The sequence below is a fragment of the Ascaphus truei genome, chromosome 2 (assembly GCF_040206685.1).
Source record: "Ascaphus truei isolate aAscTru1 chromosome 2, aAscTru1.hap1, whole genome shotgun sequence".
NCBI classification, from domain to species: domain Eukaryota; kingdom Metazoa; phylum Chordata; class Amphibia; order Anura; family Ascaphidae; genus Ascaphus; species Ascaphus truei.
This window is the reverse complement of record NC_134484.1, coordinates 367,142,175-367,165,658: the sequence shown is the minus strand read 5'-3', so window position 1 is coordinate 367,165,658 and position 23,484 is coordinate 367,142,175. Positions and strand designations below refer to the sequence as shown.

At 45.8% G+C, this 23,484-nt stretch overlaps 1 protein-coding gene across 6 annotated transcripts in view; it reads right to left on the bottom strand.

The window, feature by feature from the left end:
* Positions 1-23,484, bottom strand: part of ZCWPW2 (zinc finger CW-type and PWWP domain containing 2) — a 139,343-nt gene that overhangs the window by 49,826 nt on the left and 66,033 nt on the right. For all 6 annotated transcript variants that reach the window (XM_075587002.1, XM_075587005.1, XM_075587006.1 and 3 more), the window contains one exon: positions 17,948-18,279. In XM_075587002.1, the coding sequence (XP_075443117.1) occupies positions 17,948-18,249 (302 nt within the window). In that variant the 5' untranslated portion in view covers positions 18,250-18,279. The remainder of the gene's footprint in view (positions 1-17,947; positions 18,280-23,484) is intronic.

The following is a 23,484-nucleotide window of genomic DNA, read 5'->3' as shown; positions in this document are numbered from 1 at the left end:
TAAAGATTTACAAAAACCATAAGGAAGACCAATTATTTCTGGAGTTTACTCACTGACTTCGAATTTTTCTGCATATATTTATTTTTCCTCCAAAAACATGCTATCAATCTTAAATCTTATCTAAGAGACAACAGAGGTGCTAGTGGCTTTAAATCAAATCTAACGGGATAAAGATATGATTCTAGTCACGTGATGTCACATCGCCGTACAATGATGAATCATATGAAAGGCATTGAAGTTATACAAAAACCCAACTTGATTAGCACTCAAAAATAATAATGAAGGACTTACGTTTTACTTTTGGTCTCACCAAGTTTCCTCTTTAATGTATCAAAAAATCAGCAATTCAGAAATTCGGACGGAAAGGAAATGTTTGCAGACATAGAGCAATATTTTAAGGTCCCCTGTGAGTATACGATTACATCTTGCCACAAGGGGCTACCTTTTCAAGCTGACTTTAAATACACATCGACTATCTTACAGCTTGATTTGCCCGTTACTCCACCGTTCCTGTGATGCTGTAGAATATAATACCCGACAGCTGACATTTGGATCTAGGAGTCCATCCTAGGTCCCAGGAGGTCATGTATTACAGTGACCTGTGTATTATTTTTATACTGTGTGTTATGTTTATTTTGTACCCCTCTCCTGGTGCCCTTTCATTTTAGTTTGGTTATTAAAAGTTATGTTTTAATCATGTCACCACAATCATTCCTCACTAGTACTGACTACACCCAATAGGGGCTTGTTATCTATCTTTTGTCTTCCCTTCATATATCTCCCTGTGCGATGTCTTGTATATCTGGGTAGATATATGTTCATCCATAATTACAAGTTCAGGTCCCGTTTTGGTTCTTTTACATAACATTTTATAAATAAATAAAATATGGTCCCTTTTCTTCTATCCTTAATTCCTAATTCACCTTGGGTATTGGTATGCATTATGTACTATATGTTTTTAATGTTTGATAATATTTTAACAACTGTGTCTCTGTATTTAACTCCATTCTGCTGCATAAGTTTTGGAACCTTCAAACGATTATATGTTCTGGGATAGCATGATTTTAAGATATGTTTTTACATTTCAGCATCAGTATTGTAGGATTTTATGCTGATTGTATAATTTTTGTACACCGTAATCTTTTGTATATGGTATCATTTGTTTTTTTGCCATTTCTCATATGACATTATATTGTATGAAATGCATATTTACATTTGGTGTCAATGATACCCAGTATTGATAATTTCATGAATACATGAAGATATTTATCTCTTTAAAAAAACAACAAGTTTAAATAGAAACCAAGGAGAAGCCTGTGGAGGTTATTTAAATGGCTCATAGGAAATAGCCAATCACAACTCATGATGAAGTCAACCAGACAAAAAGTGTGGAGATGTGTTTGCCATTTAAGACCCATCCGAACAAATGCCTCCACAACCACAATTTGATGATTTTTTTTTAGACAAAGTACTGTACCTTTTAATTCGGTACCATCTGCACTATTGCACTTTTTCTTTCCCTTCCGATTCTTAGATTTATCTGGAGGGATAACACCTGCATTCCTAAGAGAAAACTGAAGCCACCTGAAAGATTGGCATGATGGGTCTTGCCTAAATCTGATGGAGAATTTTAAAGTGGATTTATCAGCTTAACCCAGAAAAACATTGTGTTACAAACAATATTATACCATTGTTTGTTTTATATTTCTCTTGTTTACTGTTTCTGCGCTCTCCAAGTTTCTTAAGATTGCTACATTTCGAAGAATTTGGGAACAAGTTCTGGAAAGGGTTTAAGAGTTGCATTTTATTTTGCATTTTCACTTTATTCCACTGATCACTGTGAATATCACTTTAACATATCAATGTATTAATCACTGCACAGTATTTTATGTGCACATTATTCTAGATTAGCAATTGTATCTACATTTTTATTAAGTCACAATACTTTTACTTTACAATAGTCCTAGCTAGGTACCACTGATATTTATTTTCACTTATCAAGGAGCGTCCTTGTTTTTTTGTTTTGTTATTGCCATACAGTGCCTCACTAAACGCCATAGCAATCAACGGGTGGTGGTAGGGGTTAACCTTTTGTTGCCTTAGTGGTTGGTAAATCACTGCATGCTTAGGTGTTTTTTGTAATATTAACCCCTTAATGCCTGCACCTTTAGAAATTTATATAGCATAATGTGGTAAAACGCTTAGGAAAAATACTCTTTCAATCTATGGGTAATGTACAGTATTTCAGACATTAAAACAGTGAGGTAAAATATGGTTATTAAAATTGTCAACTTATAATTAATTTGTAAAATAACAGCAGCTCCTTCAGAGGTAAGTATCTCGGGGAAAAGGGGATCCCTGGAGCTGAAGGGTTGTGCAATATACTGTTATCAAAGTCATTTTACCCCACCTTCTTTCTTCCCCTGGGACTCTTACACCCCTTCTCCCTCCGCCACCACCTCTCGTGACTCTTGTCTTCCTCTTCCTCACCCCTCCCGGACTCTTAATACTTTCTTCCCCTACCAACCCAGACCCTAGCCTGCGAGATCACAGGTACCTCTTTAGACTTTGGGGGTCAGAGTTTGATAAGAGGCCTAGCCTCCCAGCCCTGAAGATAGGGACTGGGAAGTGTGAGTAAGTCCGTACAAAGGATAGGCCTGTTTTGTGTCTTTATATGCTGTCTTAAAGCTTTAATGTATTGAGGCTATCGGCTACATAAAAGCCAATGTTTATTTCCCCAATCAATGTCTCCTTGGTTGTACCGCTGCACTGGTCGTACCACTTCACCTACATATGGTGTCAGAAGTTGGCATGAGAAGTGTCCCTTGAATTTCAAAGGGGCCCTTGAATTTCAAGGGGCCCCGGAGACTGTCGAGGTAAATTGTTGTACTTTTGATTGCCTACAGTTCCTGCAACAGCTTGAGCAATAAAAAGCAAAAACAAAAGAACTACGTGCAGAAGTGACCAGAATTAAAGAGCTACACATCCAGGCAGAAAAGCTACACTGCACTGGAGTAAGCCACAACGCCACAGTCTGACTTGGGGGGCTGCGACAGACGGTAACTCACGCAAGGTACTGAGTCTGTGACCAAAGTCTACCCTACCACATGTGCCGGGGGAAAAACAGGGTTTTTAAAATGGCCGCTCAGAAAAAGAAACCATCTACAGAGATGCCTGTGAGAGCTATGAACTCTGCACGTGACGTCTGCCCACCTGTAGGACTACCATCTGTGGATCTAGCATATAAGGAGAAAATCGTTGCAATTGCGCCTCACGAGGTCAGGGGGAAGAAAACACCCAATACCGGTAAAATGGACGCAAAACATGGTGTTCCTGTAATGAACCGGCCGACACGGAAGAGAGTCCCTTCAACTCCTACAAGGATATTGACAAACATGATGATATCTCATACGTGGGTTCAGAAACACAATGCACCCACAAAGCAACCCTAGGAGGGTGGAGCCGCCTGAACCCTGTACACACCAAAAATACAGGTCTCCACGACCGTGAAGATGATTGGCAGCAGCAAGAGCAGGATCAGCGGAACGCTGAATATTTCCGCCAGCTAATGCAACTGCAAGAAAAGCATGGTGGATACAGTGAAACTGCTGAAATTTCAAATAAAGGAGACCTAAGTATCCCTGATGGGACGGAGTTGCTCAAAACAAAAAGGCAGAAAAAGAAACAAGATGCCGAGATGCTATTCAGCCTACAGCAAAGGGAGGCTTTGTCCCGGCAATGACGGAGTCTCCAGAGGGCCCAAGGCAGAGGTTGTGTACCCCGAAAAAGTGTATCTCCGGTCCTGATAGGGCGAAACCCTCAAGAAACCATACCAGGGAAGTGGAGCCAGACCCAGTGAGTGATGATCCTTTGAACCAACCCTGAAGATGCACTGAATACAGACCAGGCACAATTGTTTAAAGAAGTTCTGAGCAAGCAGACTAGACACATTGGCCTACTACACCCCCATCTGTTCCAGCAAGGTGAAAACCATGGTCAACAGTTGACAACTCTGGAGACAGCGAACGCTGAACTCACCGGCATAGACGAGATGCAGGACGAGGCCCAAAGGTAGGCCCTCCATCTCGGTATAGAGCCGGGACGCTCTCAAAAAGATTTTTACAGCCTCAGTATGGAGCTCGTAGTCTCTTGGGTAGATTTCCAGTCTCCATGCGGAGCTGGCGATGTCCCTGAAATAGTTTCACAGTTTCGGTACGGAGCCGAAGATCTTTCAAAAGAGGTTCATGCTCTCAGTACAGAGCTGGATGTCTCTCGCCACGTCAGCGGTCTCTGGACTTCTTCAGAACTAAATGCACACTCTCCGCATAGAGTTGGATACCTCAAATCAGTAGATCAGCTGTATTCACACAGAACTCTAAAAAGGAATTTCACAGTCTCGCAGTGGAGCTCAAAGTTTCTGAAAAAGATGTCCACAGTCTTAGTACGGATCTTGAAGACTTAAGAAGAGCTTCACGTCATCACCCTAGAGCTAGAAGTCTCACGCCAGGAGACCTGGAGTCTCAATGCAGAAGTGCATAAATGGAAGGAGGACAACAAACGGGCCCTGAGGGTTATAGAGACTGTGGAAAGAATAGAAACCTGTCAGGGGCGGTTTCATATCTGGCTGATCAAGTCAGTAAAGGAGAAGAGAGGATTCGGTAAGAAATTAAAGAGAAGCAACAACTCCAATGAGAAATGGAAGTACAGTTAGCACTGGGAGAAGCAGAGGGCGCTCTTCACCACAAAAAGAGCTAATCCCTATGTCTGCAATTGGAACTCTCTCAGATCAGAGCAGACATAAGGCAGAGCTCTTGCCCAAGGAAGATTGAGAGAAAAAGGTACCTGTGAACCGACACTCGTCATACAGGCGGCATACCGAGGAATGAAAAATTGCCAAAATAAAGCTGCATGACTTATCCAGTCAATATGGAGAATGTAACTACAAAGAAAGAAGTATGAATAGTTGAAACAATCGGTAATTGTGGTCCTGTCAACCATTAGGAAGTGGCTGCAGTGAAGATTCTACAGACAAATGAAGGAAGCTGTTTGTGTGATTAAGTCCAGAGATATGTCCTACGTCACAACCCAGCAAGCTGTGCATTGCTATACGCGCATCCACAATATCATCTCCGTGCTACAACCAGCCATCCATAAAACCCAGGGGAAAAGAACCAAATTCGGGCTGAGATGGACACTCCCAATTCAGTCCTGTTACTGTCCCCACGTAACCCACACCCGTTTCCTCACGATGAAAATAGTCACTATAAAGATCCAGTCTTTCGCTAGATTAAAACAGAACTGTGTTGGTGATCACACCCCTAAAGATGCAACCGTAGTTTCCCACTCGTCTTTCAAGGGGAAAAGACACAAGACTACCGTTTAAGAACAACAAAAGGACTGATATACTGGCATATAGGGATCCTACACCAGCCGCAAATGACCCATCTACAGATAAGGCGGTTGTGGATAAGGAAGCTGAAGGCTGAGGTCCCAGGTATGGAATGAACTTCCAGATGGCACTACTGCAGTAGTGATATCCTGCCAGACATCATGTGGGACTTCCCTACACATTGAAGAATTGGTCAAAATTAGATAAAGTAATATGTAAAGACGATAAGTCTACCAACTACCAAAAACAGAGATGCCACAGGGGTCAATCAGAGTGGATAAAAACCCCACCCAGGTTGAACCACCTGAGATCAGATACAGAACCCGATGCAGGTGGTCACCCTAATTTCAGGGAATAAATGATAGCTCGACGCAGGTTAAAAGACTTTGTAAAATGGAAAGAGGAGTGTAAGAGGAGTGCAGAGGTACTAATGGAGACCAATTTGGGTGAAAAAAAACATGGCTTTATTGAGTCTGTTCCTTTATACTCTGTACAGCATACAAAAATAAATAAACAAACACCTACTCCAGTTTGGAGACTAAATAGACAACACATGCCCTAACTATCTTTGACTGGCTGGATAGGCCAGTTCCCAATCCAAAAAGATGTAATATATTTATCCGGGAGCAATATATAAGAAAGTCTCATCTGGCTGTGCAGATCGTCTCCGGCTTCCTCCAGATGCAGGCGTTGCAGTCCAGCCACACCCAGGAAGATAAGTCTGTTCTTAGTGTGTCATGTTGTCAGCACAGCCTTTGTGCTCAAGACATCATCTTTTCCTGATGTCAGCCCAGTTGAGTGCTAAGGAGTCTCTGTCCTGTGTCAGCACCGTTGTGTGCTAAGGAATCTCTCCCTGCAGTTTTCCACAGGAGGTGTTTTTAAAGGTCTGATTAGCCAGCTAGAGACTGGTTAATTTACTGGTGAATTGACTGGCTGCAATTAACCAGCTCCCTGCTGGATTACTCAGAGCTCTGAGGCAGCTTTATTTAAACAGGGATACATGGAGCTTAAGCGCAGAGTCCTCCGCAGAGATGAGGAAGCTAAACACATCAGGGAAAAACAATGTGTTACGGTTGTGCTCGCCACAAACCGGGGCCGGACCGCGTGGCTGAGGCTGGGTTATGAAATCACCGACCTTAGACCGCCCAGACTGGTCCGGAGTGCGAAGTTCATAGTCAAACAGGCCGGGTTCAGGACTGGAGAGAACAGCGTAGTCGTTGGAAGAGCCAGAGTCGGGATAGAAGATGTCCGGGTAGTCGTAGTCCAAGCAAGGAGTCGGCAAAAGGAAATCAAGCAGGTCCTCCTGCTTCAGCGTAATCGCTGCAGGTCGGGAACAGGGTATGCGCGAGTGGTGTCCACGGCCATGGCTCCGGTCTAGGAGAGGGAAGACAGACCGGAGTGGGCACACTGCCAGGCAGCACCGGTAAACCAGTGCTTCAGCGCAAGAGTTCAATCTGGCCTCTGCGAAGGGAGAAAGAGAAGCAGGCCACAGGGTCCAAACAGCAACCTCTGCTAAGGGTAGAGGCAGCAGGTTGGGGGCTCCAGGGAGATAGCACACAGCAGGTCTCCGGGGTACTTCCTGCAGGAGTTTAAGCTGGCCTCTGCGAAGGGAGAAAGAGCAGCAGACCACGGGGTCAAAACAGCAACCTCTGCAAGAGGTGTGTGCAGCAGGTTGCTGAGTCCAGGCAGGCGCCACAGGCCTCTGTTAATAGAGGAACAGCAGGCCTCTGGGAACCAGGAACACAGGCCTCAGCAAAGTAGCTGCAGGCTGCGAGGGAACAGGAACGAGAACAACGAACTGGAACAATAATCAACAGAGATTAGTAACGAGAGATAACAAGCCAGGAGGCTTGTGGCAAAACACAGGTAACATCCAAGAAGGATTATGCTCGGCAGAGAAGCATTGTGGGAATGCAGTATTTAAAGGTCAGCAAACCAATACCAGAAGGGGCATGTGAGAGCATTGCTCTAATGACTGAACCCAGGCTGGGGCTGCAGTCATAGCTTGCATAGCTGCTGTAGATACCAGGGGGAATGTTCCAGGACTGCACGGCAAGGTGAGCAGTAAACCGACGTGTGGATTCCTAACACTATGCTTGGGCACAGACCTCTTTGAGCAACTAAGGAACTCTGAATTCAAGCACTTTCTGGAGGAGACACTGGTGGATATGCACCAGCCACAAGGTGTAAGGAATCGGGGAACACATCTCCTGTGGAGTGTTCCCTCCTTACCTCCTGCTGCACAGCACCCCGCTGCAAGCGGTCAGAGAGCACATTCCTTGCGGCGCGCTTCCTCCTTGCCTCCTGCTGTACAGCCTCCCGAGCTGCGCGCACACAGAGGGCTTTCAAGGATCACACATAGCTTGGCTCCGCCCCTCTGCTGGTACCACGCGGCCGCCCCATGCGGCGCACACGTGACGCGTGTGCACCGCTCCACAGCTGCGCATCAACACTAATTTCTCTCCCACTTGTCTCCTGCACCTTGCAGCCTATCCCTGCTTCCACAGAGGCCATGCCTCCACTCCTCCCCTCAGTTCTATTCGTCCAGCTCTCTTATATGTGCTCAGCCTTTCCTTTAATTTTTTGGCTGAGCATAGTTCATGTTAGCCTTGTGTTCCGACGTCCATGCCTTGCCTTGTTCCTGTTGTGCTTTAACCATCTGCTGCTTATCTCTTCTGTGTACCGACCCGGCTTGATTTTAGGACCTTTCTCTGGATTACCGACCCCGGCACTTACCCAAATGTTCCAGGACTTGAATATTTGTTAGTACTTCTACATTGTTTGATATAACCAAATCCAGTACTGCCTCTTTCCTGGTTGGTTCCTCAATAATTTGGGTCATATAATTGTCTTTAAGCACCCTCCAAAAACCTGTTTCCTTTTGTTGTAATGCTAATCTCATTGCCCCAGTCTATGTCTGGATAATGAAAATCCCCCATTATGCAAACATGACCCAGTTTTGATGCCTTCACCATTTGGAAAAGTATTTTAGCTTCCTCAATCTCACAGATATTTGGTGGTTTATAGCATATTCCCACAAACATTTTCTTTATACTTTTACCTCCACTGCTAATTTCTACCCCCAAAGTCTCTCCATTTTCACCATTCCCTTCATAAACATCATCCCTTATAATAGGTTTTAGATCCAGTTTAACATATAAACATATTCCACCTCCCCTTCTGTGTGTTCGATCCTTCCGAAAAATGGAATAACCCTCTAAATTAACTGTTTAGTCATGAGTTTCATCCCACCATGTTTCAGTAATGCCTATGATATCATACTGCTCCCTTGCAGCTATTAATTCAAGCTCCCCAATTTTATCTGTCAGGCTTCTTGCATTAGTAAGCATGCATATTTTTTTTTCAGCCTTGTGACAGGGTAAACAAAAGCCACCAGTTATATGCCTGGAAAACCTATGTCTAGTCTGCAGTGCAGCACTGACTAGGTTAACTTCAGCTGGGAACCTCAGGACAATTAGTTGAATCCCAGCTGCCTAATCAAGGTGTGTTAAAACCCAGGCTGTAAACACATGGAGGCTGTCGGTTGAGGAGAGAGGAGTAAGCTGCTGAGAGATTTCCTGATACAAGGTCTGATTAGAAAAGTAGATGAATTGTGAACTGTCTGTACCCTGCATGGAAAAGGGCAACTGCCATATACACTGTCTGCTAAAGAGAAACTGTTTTTATCTGTCTGCTGAAGAAAAGCTATTTTCCTTTTGTTGCTGATGAAAAGCTATTTTTGTTTTGTGTGCTGTATATTTTGCAAGGCTAAATAAATAAGCCTTGTCAAGAAACCCACGTGTGTAGTTGCATGTACCCTACAAGCCTGTACTATTATCTTATCTGCTCCTTCCTTTCTGCGCCCACTTGGTTTAGTCTTTAGAAGTTTTCTAGTATTATCTGTATTTACTATGGATGTCTCACTGTCAAACTCGCACTTGCCCCCATTCTACCTCCATACCACCTTGTATCCTCCTCTATTTCATTTAGTTCATTATCTGTTTCATTCCCCTCCCCCCTCCATCCTAGTATGTATATTCATACATACATACCCTTTCACTACCAAATAGGCAGCAGGGCATTGTAGAGCAATTTGATGCAGATCCATCCTATAACAAAAGGGGTAATCCCTTTTCATGTCTGCACTTCACCTTTTCTAACCTTCACTGCTTCCATCCCTGTAATTCATCCACCCCTCATCCCATCAATCTCACCCTTAGATACTCCCATTAAAAATAAATTACATTTATAACATGTTAAAAATATATAATTATGGAGATGCGCATGCGCGGCTGGCTGGTGATGGACGCTTAGTCGCTCAGCTCCACCAACCGCCGGCATATTAACGAAAATATTAGAGACTAAAACCGACCGCAGAATAATAAAATCGGACAGTACAGACACATAAATACACCCCGGTGAGGCACATCAACCCAAATCCCAGATGGCTACGACGAGGCAGAAAGTCCGACGCAAGTCGGATGTCAGGGCCTACTTCCCCGGACAAAGCAAGGTGGGGGCCGCGGAGATGTCAGCGGTTTCGGACTCCGACTCTGCCCAGGATGCCGAGGGGTCAAGAGCAACAGCTGCACAGTCCAAGATCATTAAAAAAGAAATCTCCAGACTCCTAGTGGACTTGAAGTCGTTTTTTAGGGGGGAAATGGAGGGGCTCCGGCATGACCTAATGCAAATTGGGGCCAGAACTAATGACTTAGAGGAACGCATGGAGGTGAGCGGGCAGAATCAGGAGGAGACAAATTCCCGGGTACGGTCCCTAGAACAGCGGGTGGCAGAACTGGAGGCCCGCCAGGAGGATGGGGAAAATAGGGACAGGAGGAACAACTTACGTATAAGGGGGATCCCGGAGGAGATCCTGGATCCGGAGGCTCTGCTGACACGCTGGATGGCCTCCATCCTGCCGGATAAGACAGAAGCTGACTTCAGGATGGACAGGTGTCATAGAGCCCTGCGTTCCAGACCACTGGCTTCAAATCCCCCCAGGGATGTGATTCTCCGCCTCCACTACTTCTCCATAAAGGAGGAGGTGGGTAAGATAGCTCGGGAAACCCCCCACATCACCTTTGAAGGGATCACCCTTACGGTATACCAAGACCTGTCCCCCCTTACGCTGGATCGGCGAAGAGCGGTAGGCCACGTCACGCGGGCTCTAAGGGACAATGAAATCAGGTACCGCTGGGCTTTCCCCTTTGCACTAGTGGCCACAAAAAATGGCAGACCCCATGTCCTCAAACACCCGTCGGAGGGAACAGCCTTCCTGAAAAAGTTGGGGGTGCAGGGAAATACGGCTGCCTCCTCGGAGGGGGTCCAGCAAGGCACTAACGCAGATTCCCAGTCAAGAAGGCAGGGTTCCTCTTCCCCGAAGGAAAGGGGCTCCAGCAGAAAAGATGGGGGCGGGAAAAGCCCTTAACACACAGAAGGGACTACAGAATGAACTGTTCTGGTTGCGCTTGTTGCGCCTCTGTTTTACCTCCCACTAAGTTTGCGCTCCCCAAGGCTGCCCAGACGCCTCCCGGGAGAAATCTACCACAGGAGGGGATGCCCAGAGTCAGGAGGCCCCAAATGGCGGCCGTCATGTTCAGCGGGCACACATTGTTCGGAAGGACCCAAGATGGCGTTCCCTTACCTGGCTGAGCGGGAAGGCAGAGAAGACGCGCGAAACCCTCCATGGCGGTGCAGCTCTTGGCGGGACGGAATGCTCCGGCGGTGGGACCCGCCCAGGGAGCTGCCCACGGACCAGCCCTCGCCCCTCAGCAGCCCGCCTCCGAATGAGGAAGACACGCCCGGAGCTGTGACGTCAGGGCAGAGGATCTCGCGAGAGCGGCAGCACAGAAGGCATCGGTGCGCCAGAGGAGAGGCGCTGTGACGTCAGGAGGACGGCGACGACCCGGATGCGATGCGGAGCTCCTCGGCGGAGGCACGCGAGATCCGCCGCCGGGGAGCAGCCCCAACTCAGGACTGAGCAAAAGGGGACCCTGGCTAGGCTCGGGGCAAGCATACGGACAGGGGGGCGAGAAGCCTCATAGATACCAGGTCCCTAGAGGGGTAATCGGCCACCGCGAGGAAAGGAGTCTGGGGGCCAAGTGAGGCTGTCCAAAAGTACAGAGGGGGGCAGAGTGAACGCGGAAGGGGGTTAAGACTTAAGAGTCAAAGTAGCTGAGAGCTGAGGGAAAGTAGATTAGCGAACGGAGAGGGAGCTCAAGTTGAATGTTTAGAGATTGGAGGCTAGGTTTTAGTTAAGCATAACTGCCGGCGGGAGGGGGGGTGTCCACCACTCCGCCTGCAGGTATGTGCATCCACTCCAGGAGATGGGGTAAGACCCACCTTCCTGGCAAAGACCCGGCTGCCCGTGGCTGGTCACTAGAGCCACGGTGGGGGACCAAGAGGGAGGGAGGTCCAGAAAAAAAAGTTCACAGCCGGGCACTGAACCCGAGGTCTGTTAGGACCAATACGGTTCCTGTTATCTGTATCTGTATGTGTGTTGTTTATCTGTATCTTTCCCTCATGTTTCCTCCTGCCCCCTCCCCAGCCCCATCAGGCGTTAGACGGATCCCAACCGGAAAGCACAAACACAACGGTTCGCAAGCCCATCAGGACTGGGGTAAGAGTAATTGCACCTTTACACTCTATCTGCTCACACAACTGGCCTCCATATGGCGGTAACTTTCGTATCACAGAACGCTAAAGGTCTCAACAGTCCGCACAAGCGGAGGATCGCCTTTGCGGAGCTCAAGAGGCGATGGGCTGAGGTGGTCTTTCTTCAAGAGACACACTTCAGCTCCAGACATAGCCCTAAATTTATGGACTCACACTTCCGACAGTTTTTCTTGGCTTCAGGGGAGGAAAAAAAAAGAGGGGTAGCTATTTTATTTCACAATCACAATCAATTCCAGGTAGAAAAGATCAAAAGGGACCCCGGGGGTAGATATATCGTGTTGGTCGGACTACTCAAACAGACCAGAATCACTTTGGCATGCATATATGCGCCGAGTGAGGGTCAGACGGAGTTCTTTAACGCTTTTTTCCAAAAGCTGCAACAGTGGGCCGAGGGCCATATTGTACTAGGAGGGGACTTTAACACAGTACTCAACCCTAAGGTCGACCGTACGACATCCAAACAATCCATAAGGAAAGTAAGTAATACCGCACTCCTGAAGGGACTCCGACAAACTGGCTTAGTTGATATTTGGAGAGAGCAACATCAGAGTGAACGTAGCTACACCTTCTATTCCCATCCCCATGACAGCTACAGTAGGATTGACCACTTCTTTGTGTCGGGCAGAATGGTTCCACAAATATCCGACACAGGTATACATGATATAACTTGGTCGGACCATGCATCAATTGAGCTCAGATGCACTCAAATTGGGTTTGTCAGACCAGGAGCAAATTGGAAGCTAAATGAGTCAATCATTAAAATTCCGGAATTACAAAAAAAAGTCAAAACTGAGATCTCAGCCTATTTTAGGACAAACAGTGGTAGTGTGGCTTCCCAAGCTATATTATGGGAGGCTCATAAAGCCACAATACGGGGGGTTTTAATTAGCATCGCTGCAAGTAGAAAAAAGAAAAAAGAGGCCAAATTAACGCAGCTCTACAAAAGGTTACATGAGCTCTCTACACTACATAACCGGTCAGGTAGAGAGGACACCCTTAAGGAGCTGAAGGATGTCAGGATTGAACTGAACCTCCTCCTCACCTCCAGGGCCGAGAGGGACATGAGTTGGACACAGAGGAAATTTTATGAGAAAGCTAACAAACCGGACACTATGCTGGCTACCAGACTCCGAAACCGGAAACCAAATTTTAATATTCAATCTATCAAAACAAGCGGGGGCCAGTGTTCCTCAAACCCTAAAGTGATAGTGGGAGAGTTTGCGAAATTCTACACACAACTGTACAATGGGGAGAAGGTAGTTCACAATGCCAGAACAAGTAGTAAGCTACGGAAATTCCTGGCAGACGCGGCCCTACCACAATTAACCAGGGCAGAGAGTGAGGCACTACAGAGCGACTTTACGAGGGAGGAATTAGAGGCGGTAGTAAAAAACTTAAAAGCGTCAAAAGCCCCGGGCCCGGACGGGTTCTCCAACCTGTACTACAAAAAATTTATCGGAGTTTTGGCCCCGCATATGCTCCAGTTATTCAATGGAGTGATAGCAGGAGAGCCCTTTCCGGGACAGATGCTCCAGGCGTCAATCTCAGTAATCCATAAAGAGGACAAAGATCCCAATAGTTGCCAGAGTTATAGGCCGATATCATTAATAAATACAGATGTTAAAATCTACTCTAAATTGCTGGCCAACAGATTAAATGTCATCCTGCCGAGGCTTATTCACCCGGATCAAGTTGGCTTCATTAGAAATAGACAAGCGGCCGATAACACCAGAAGGATCATTGATATCATAGAATTTATAGGAGCCAAGGGGATCCGAAGTGTGGCCCTAAGCCTAGATGCGGAAAAAGCTTTCGACAGGATTGACTGGCCATATCTGGAGTCCACGCTTGGAGCATTTGGGTTCGGAGACATATTCCAACAGGCAGTCAAGGCTCTGTACAGGGCCCCAACAGCTAGGGTGGTCCACCAAGGACACCCGTCTGATCTTTTCCCGATTAAAAGCGGCACGAGACAGGGGTGCCCGCTTTCGCCCCTGCTCTTCGCCCTATGCATCGAGCCGCTAGCAGCGCAAATTCGGAACAACGCCGATATCTCTGGGATACAAATCCACTCCCAGGAGCATAAAGTGGCTTTGTATGCAGATGACATCATCCTAACCCTGTCTAAACCGCTCGTCTCACTACCTAACCTGTTTGAGCTTCTAGAGCGGTTCGCCCAGATCTCAGGCTTCAAAATAAATCAGTCCAAATCAGAGGCCCTAAGCCTCAACATGCCGAGAGAGATGGAGAAGCTAGTAGAACTCAATTTTGGGTTCAGATGGTGCCCTTCCTCCATGAAATACCTAGGAGTGCAGATCACAAAACAGACAAGCTCCTTATATTCGGCTAACTATCCCAAACTGCTGAGGACTCTAAAGAAAGAGCTGCAGGACTGGAAGGCATATGGTGTTTCCTGGCTAGGGAGGATCTATAGCGTCAAGATGAACGTCCTTCCCCGCATTCTATACTTGTTTCAAACTCTCCCAATTCCCGTGGTAAGAGCGGATATTACAGGGCTCCAAAAATCTATATCTCAATTTATTTGGAACGGTAGAAAACCACGGATTAGAGTAAAGACGATGCAGAAGGGTAAGGAAGCTGGTGGCCTAGCGGTGCCGAGTGTTATTTCCTACTACAAAGCGGCACAATTGTGCCAAATTACACAATGGCACGGGGACCCTGAGTTGCGGCGGTGGGTGGCACTGGAGAGGGAGGTGTGCACCCCGCTGGAACTCACGGACCTGATCTGGTACCCGAGGAAACGGGTGAAGGAGGTTCTCATTCCATTGACCTCTGTGCTCAACTCACTCTCGGTCTGGGAGGCCGCCAAAGTTAACAGCTCATTAACCTCCAAACATACTCTGATGGCACCTTTACATGGCAATCCAGACTTTGCTCCGGGGCTGACAGACAGGGGCTTCCGGCGCTGGGGTAGAGCGGGGGTTAGACGGCTGAAGGACCTGGAGGTTAAAGGTAAGATCAAATCATTCGCAGAATTACAGTCAGAAACAGACATTCCTAACACGGATTTTATGAAATACCTCCAGGTCAGGGCATACTACAACGCACACCCGGTGAGACCACCGCTAACGAATTTTGAGAAGCTCTGTGCGAGAGGGACAAGCACACGGGGACTGATCTCTGCCCTATACAGAGAGGTGGTGAATACGGACGGAGACAGGACAGTTAAACCCCGGTTCATGACGCAATGGGAAGAGGATCGCCAGGGTATTTTAGAGGACGAGGACTGGGCCGAGGTATTCAAAGCCGCGGCCACTAGCTCCATCTGTGCAACACTGAAGGAGAACTCGTATAAGGTATTACTTCGGTGGTACCTCACACCAGTTAGACTGGCCAAATTCAAACAGGGATCGTCCCCGCTCTGCCCCAGGCGGTGCGGGGAACTAGGAGAATTGGTACACATGCTGTGGTCTTGCCCGAAAATAGTGCCGATCTGGACCCAGATCCGAGATTGGCTACAGAGGATCTTTTTAGGGCTCAAAATCCGGCTGGACCCGTGGCTGTTTCTATTAGGTAAACCTACAAACGAGGTTTCTCGGTCGGGCAACAAGCTGATCGCACACTTTGCTACCGCTATGCGGTGCGAGACCGCAGCACTGTGGAATCAGAACGCGATTCCCTCTATAGACAAAATTAGGAACAGAATTTGGTTCATTTGCCGAATGGAGAAGTTGACGAGCTTAGTTAACGACTCGGCCGATAAATTCGAAAAAGTTTGGTCATTGTGGTTGGCACAGACCGATATTCAGGGAATGAGTGAGGCCACCATATGGCTTTGATAGACGGAAATGGGTTCTCCTTGGATGATGGACAGGGAGCTACACAGGACGGAAGGACAGTAGGGCGCCCCCAGGGCGATGGTTCTACCCCATTCAGAACAAGGTTGAGTGGAGAAAGCAGTTAGAGCGCAGAGATCCAAACGAGGAGTTCTAGAGCGAGCTGACAATAGAACCGGCGCAGGTCGTCGGCTCGACAAGTAGTCTGGGTTTCGTCTACGCCGTCCCCTCCCCTCCCCCCCCTTCCCCTCCCCTCCCACCCTACTTTCCCATAATTTGTGGTTTGTCTGTCAAGGTCTTGTCCTGTGGGTCTCCCCAACGTACGTCCGTCATATGTAGTTTGTCCTCGCAAGGGACGTGTATACTTGGAATAATTACCATCGTCATGTAACCTATTGATTGTATGCACTAAAAACCAATAAAAATAAAGTTGAAAAAAAAAAAAAAAAAATATATAATTATTTGCAAAAGTATATTTTATGTATGTTTAACACTTTAGAAATTAAATGTGTTTCTAAATGGAGGGAGTATATCGGGATGGGATTAGGGGTGGATGAATGAGGGTGATGGGAGCAGTGTACTTGAGAAAAAGTGAAGAGCAGACATGGAAAGGGTATGGAAATTAAGGCCACCTTGTTCTAGTAAATCAAAAGAAAATGTATATATTTTCATAACACATTTTATTTAGATTTACTAAAACATTTTCAGAGTTTTATTTTAAGAACTATTTATTGTGATAGATATCGTTATCGTGGGAGTTTTTTTTTTTATCGCCCAATCCTATTTTGCCGCCGAGAGACTTTGGAAAATACACTCCCAGGTGTTTAAAAGATGCATGCTTTAAATGACTATCACACTTAGCTTAACAGAAAAATCACATTGATGCTGTGCAAGATATGTGCCGTTTCTGAAATTTATTCTGACAGTGTACACGTCAAGATATAAAAAACTTGTTCAGGAAGTTTTTACAAGCTGATGCAGACTTTTTAGTCACATACATTTACACAAAGTAGAACTTCAGGAGTTTGACATAGCTGTTCAATTCAGTGCAGAACCTGACATGTCAGTAAATACTGTATATGCTTTAAGCAAACCCTCATATTATTCAATATACAGTAGGCACATCCCAATCCAAACTAACATCACCAGTCTTAATGGTCAGGATTGGGAATTTATGTTATCCATGATATCTGTTTGCTTGACCCCTTGGGTGCTGTTTGAGGAAGACACTACACCATGGGGGTCTGGCCCTCTAGGGGCCCCATGCCGTAGAACGTACATCATATTATATTTCTTAATTTTTGTAGGGGAGATTGCATTCTGCGCTCCTGTGAATCTGACAGGAACAGGATCTCTGAGGAGCAGTCACGTGATCACGATGTGCCGGGGCACTTAAAACTATAAATTTCACGTGTCATATATTTGGTGATTCTATTAGGAATTATTTTAATATGCTTAATAGGGAAATGCCAACCCAACAGGGGGTCCGTCATAAATCCTTATCTCTGCAATTTCTTGTTTTTAATCAAGCCATACTGTGTGTGCATTCCACATTTTATTTATTTTTTAGCTAAACTGCAGGGGATTTCTCTTAAAGCTCCATCATGGGAACCAACCATATATTTTGCTCCTGGTAAATTATGTGCATGCCGGACACAAAACAGCAGGAGATTGGCTTGGTTGCCAAAAGGAAAGCTGCATTGTCATTGGGATTTTCCGTTGCTGAGCCTGCGGAATGTTTGTAGTTCAGAAGCACTATTTGTAGACTGTGTCAAGACTGGTACAAAGAAACTACAAATATGTGGGAAACTTGGGGGCACTGTACATTGCAGGACCAAGGATGAGTTCAGTTAACATTTACATTTGAGGGACTGATGCTTTAAAACACTTATCGCCATTAAAATCAATGAGACAACATGGCAGGTATTCCATTAATTTTCACTGATGTAAACTTTCTGCTAACAATTGGGCATATGCATATATAGCTAAAACATGATTGCATCACTTTTATACCTTCATGCTAAAATGCTAAATTCCATTAATTTAAGATTTCTGTTACCAATTAATTTTACATGTTTTAACTCACCTTGGCCATGGACTTAGTTTCACCATGACTAAACTTCCCATAGGATACTGTGAGTAAACAATGTTAAGTCCATTTCTAAAGAACTGTGATTCCTCTGGAAAATGTTCTTCAGGAACTGAACAATCATTAAACCGAGGATCAGAACTGAGGTGGCAATACCAAGGCTTGCTAAGATCAACCTGTACAGCGTCCTTTTTTGTTAGCAATCTCCACTTAAAACAACTCTCATTTTCACATTGTAACCAAACTTTGTCTGAATAAAAGTTGATTTCAAATGAATTATTTTTAGTGACGTTTTCCATGTTGTTATTTTCTTTTCAATTTAAAATGTCCTGTAGAATACAATATGAAATGAAGGAGTGTAAACAATCTTGGAAGTATTGTTTGGTCATAACAAGATATCAAACAGAAACTACATATTAAAAAGGTGTACTTATTACTACAAATGCAGTCAGATTTTTGTCACCCTGCCCCGCACATGAGCTGGTGAACTGCAGACCAAGTGCAATCTGATCATTGCCAAGTGCAGAGCAGGGACTGGGACTGAAATTAATGCGGTTCAGCTCCGGAGACCCGATGCTTCAACACTATGTAATAAAAGTAGTTTCATAACCTTAGTTACGGGATGTGAGAGAATTAAACTTGCAGGAGATACCAGAACCGCATATCGGTGCATGTAACTTGGGATGCATGGGATCCCCGGGGTTGAAATTAATGCAGTTCACCCCCGGAGACCTCCCGCTTCAATACTATGTAATTAAAATAAAAGCAGCTAGATCGCCTGTTGAGAGATCTGCAGAGAAAGGGACTGCTTCTATCTGCTCTCACTGCGCAGTTTTTCCGGACTGGTGCAGCCCAGCAGAATTAACGCAGTGGGAGTCCAATTCTGAAGCAGGGACTCCTGCTACATTAATCATGATGGGCAATTAGTCTGGCCACGGTGAAGTCGCGAGCATGCAGTGGAGGCAGCTGTGGTTTCCTGACTGAATACTCAACAATACATCTGACTGCATTTGTGTATGAAAAACAAATATACACTTTCATTGATAAATGAAAAACCTAATTCAAAGATTTTGTTGGATATGTTTTAGATGATTAAATCCATTTATATTATTATTATTCTCTTTAGCAAAACATAGTAATAATACTGGTTCTGTTTCCCTGCTTGTGTAAATGCATGTGCAGAAAGCAAAAGGAAAGGAGGTACCAGGATCAAGGTTGCAAACCGAGGCTGCTCAGTTACAGTGTTTTAACACACAATATTGCACAGTACACTACTAAAATACAAACATCATATTTAAAATACTATTAAGCTTATTTATTAGTAAGAGATAGATACAGTGTATCTGTGTACTTTTTTGTATATTCTTTAACTGTATTATTAATGCCTTGAGCACTGCCTGAGCTACTGACCAAAAAGTCCTGCTATGGTGTTGCACAACATAAAAGATAAATAACGGTCCAAAGTAGGACCAAAACGTTGATCCTTCAATAAACCAGCACCATTATTCACATGAGTCCAGTGGACTGCAAGCTTATTTTCTATACCTGCATGTGATCCTCTTTCAATGTGGAAGTACTTAAAGAAACTGTGAGTGCACTTATACCCTATTTGATTAAAATATGTGGCATTCTCTATGCAAAATGAAACATAAGACCATATTCACAAAGCAGTGCAACTCCATAAGACATCTTCCAACACTGGAAGACACATTAAAGCCCATTGACTGGGTCTAAGAAATAAAATTCAGCTCTAATAATTATATTGTAATTTGTGAATCCGTTATCAAGACAGAATGTCATGGTATAAAGTCAATTGTCTGATGGATTTTTCTTTCATACATATTATATCTGATTTGCAAAGGTTCTTTCTTCATTTGGTATATATACTGACTATATATTCAGTTACATTGGGGAGTTATGAGGGTGCAGCTGTTCTGCGGTCTCTATACAGAAACTCTGTTTAGGTTGACACAAGAGATTATTGACAACTGTGGTTTTAGCTGAGGGAAGAGTTTATGATGGAAGCTCTGAGAACCTTCCAGTACATATGCCGTATATGCTATCCCATGTATGGAGGGGTGGGCAGTTTCTAATACTAAGATATAGCCAGAGCTGACCCAAAGAATATTATTTTGGATAAATATGTGGCACAGAGTGAGCACAGATAAGCACATCCTGATTACACCATGATGTAGATGAGAGACAGGAGGAGAGGCAAAGAATGATTGTTTCCACCAGGATGTGAGGACAGTGATTCCACCATGAAGAGAGAGAGACACCTTAAAACCAAAATGAAGGAAACAAAAGTTTTATCATGTATGTGGCAGGACGGCCTGTAGCCGAGGTCAGGGAACAGTCCACACGTGTAGTTTCAGGATAAATGAAAACGTTCAGTGGCATTATTTCTCCACAGCATAACATAACATGTGGGTACACTGTCCCTTTAAACAAAAACAAATCCTGCTCCACATTGGGAGAACTGACTAACACTCCAGGCCTATCTAGCAAGCTGGCTGGCTAAACCATTTACCAAACCGTAAGTGTATTTTAAGCAGTCAGGAAAACAAATGAAAAAGTCTTACTTTGGTTGAAGTAGTTAGTTTGGTGAAACCGTCTGGCTAGCAGCTCACATAGCAGAGTTCTCTGGTCTAAGGCTGGGGCCATAGAGGGGTGAGGAGTTCGGAGCCGCGCTGACACTGAGGCTCGCCTGCTGAAATCTGCGCAATTCCATGGACTTGCAGGCGAGCCAGCGTGCGCGAAGGGAGCCGGGGGGGAGGTGGTTGGAGGCGGGGCAGTGACGTCGCTGGGCCAATCGCCCGCAACGCACTGACGTCAACGTCACGGCACCATCATGGCGCCGTGACGTTGACGCTGCTTCAGGCTGATTGGATGTTTTCAGCCGACAGCGCGCTGAAAAACAGCTTGGCTGTCGGCTGAAAATTCCAAAGCCTCAGCACGCCTGCGGACGCTCGCGTGAGCCCCCTCTCAAGGCATCCTCATTGAGGATACAGGGGCTCAGCGCTGAGCGTCCGCACAGCTCAGCGCGGCCTGTCCTTCTATGGACTCGGCCTAAGGCAGCCAGCTACTGCCAGTAACAACATCCTGTTATACCTTGCTGGTTATCAGGTGTCAGCTTACCTCCTGATTACCTAGCTTCCTCCTGAGTTAACCTTCTGAGTGCTGGATGAAGCACTCAGACATATGTTTCCCAGGCATAACTGATAGGGGTTGATTCACCTTGTCACATACCTCCCCTGTTTGTGTGTGGCTAGGGTCCCACACAGCTAAAGCCCGACCCTGCACTCCTCTTGTCAAAAAATCGGCATTTCCATGGTCCTTTCCAGGTCTATGCTGTATATCAAAAGAGAAGGGTTGGAGGGCCATATACTACCTGGTCAACCTTGAATTTGTGTCCTTCATGGTGTTTAACCATTTCAAGGGCGCATGGTCAGTGACCAGGGTGAAGTGTACTCCGGTGACATAATGTCTCAAGGCCTCAATTGCCCATTTTACAGCGAGGCACTCCTTCTCAATGACTGAATACCTCACTTCCCTTGGGAACAGCTTCCGGCTGATGAACAGTATGGGGTGTTCAACACCATCAAATTGCTGGGACAGCACTGCTCCCAGTCCTACCTCTGAGGCATCCGTCTGGATGATGAAGAGCTCTTTAAAATCTGGGCTCCGAAGAGCGGGGCCCTCTGACAGGCACTTTTTTAGCTTGTCAAAGGTGTCTTGGCACTCCCAAGACCATTTAACTTGGGTCGGGGCACTCTTTTTTGTCAGATCTGTTAGGGGTGCAGATATTTCTGAAAAATTGGGGATAAACCGCCTGTAATACCCTGCTAACCCCAAAAGGGAGCGGACCTGTGTCTTTGTCTGTGGGGTGGGGACTTCCTTTATGGCAGCCACCTTGCTAGCTAGTAGCCTTACTATCCCTCCCCCAACGGCATAGCCCAAGTATTTTGTAATGGATTTACCCAGGGCACATTTTTTTGGATTTGCAGTGAGCCCTGCTTCTCTTAAGGACGTTAGGACTGCCCATAACCTTTTTATATGAGACTGCCAGTGTCTGCTATAGATGACAATGTCATCCAAGTGGGCCGCGGCATATGTCCTATGGGGTCGTAGTACCTTGTCCATTAACCTTTGGAACGTGGCTGGAGCCCCATGTAACCCAAATGGCATAGTGACGAATTGGTATAAACCGAGAGGGGTGGCGAAGGCAGTTTTGCATTTGGATTCTTCCGCTAGAGGTATCTGCAAATATCATTTCGTGAGATCTAGGGTGGAGATATACTCTGCTTTACCAAGAGAGTCAAGCAATTCATCCACCCTAGGCATTGGGTATGCATCGAATCTGGATACAGCATTTACCTTTCGCAGATCCACGCAAAACCTCACCTTCCCATCTGGTTTAGGGACCAACACTATAGTACTACACCATTCGCTGTGGGACTCCTCTATCACGCCCAATTCCAACATGTCTATTATCTCCCTCTCTACCAGGTCTTTTCGGCCTCTGGCAATCTATAGGGACGGGACCGTACTTTTACGCCAGGTTCCGTCTCAATCCTATGGGACACTAAATCAGTCTGCCCTGGGAACTGGTCACATAATTCTAGGTCTGACCTTTGTTCCGTTGTTAACTGCCCTCCCATGGGAACCTGATGGTCATTGTACGTACTACCCTTTGGAGGCTGTGGACCCAAATCCGTCTCTCCTTCCCGAGGGTGGATGAACAGCGATCTCATCGTTGTCCAGGGTTTCAAGAGGTTTACGTGGTAGATTTGTTTACCCTTCCTGGACCCTGGTTGAGAGATCTCATAGTTCACTTCCCCGGTGCGGCGGAGAACTTGGAAAGGACCCTGCCACTTTGCAAGGAGTTTACTCTCTGATGTCGGTAGTAGTAGTATCACTTGGTCCCCAGGTTGGAAGACCCTCAAGCGGGCATTTTGGTTGTAATGCCTCTCTTGACGTTCTTGAGCAGATTTGAGGTTTTCCTTAGCAAACCGACCTATCATGTCTAGGCGGTTTCTAAGGTCTATGACATACTGAAGGGTATTCTTGGAGGGGAAGGGCTCCTCCTCCCAGGATTCCTTCAATAGGTCGAGAATACCCCGAGGTTGGCGTCCATATAGGAGCTCAAACGGGGAGAAGCCTGTGGATGATTGGGGAGCTTCTCGTACCGCAAACAATAGGAAAGGGAGAAGTTCATCCCAAGCTCGCTTTTCAGTGTCCACAAACTTCCTAAGCATGGTTTTTAAAGTACGGTTAAACCTCTCTACCAATCAATCAGTCTGAGAATGGAAGACTGAGGTCCGGACGGATTTTACCTCCAATAACTTCAGGACATCCTGCATTAACTTTGCCATGAAATTTGTTCCCTGGTCAGTTAACATTACTTGGGGAAGTCCTACCCTCGAGAACAGTTCTAACAGCCTGTGAGCAACCTGTTTAGCAGTGGCTAATCTCAGCGAGAAGGCCTCAGGATATCTGGTGGCATAATCTACAACAACGAGTATAAATTTATG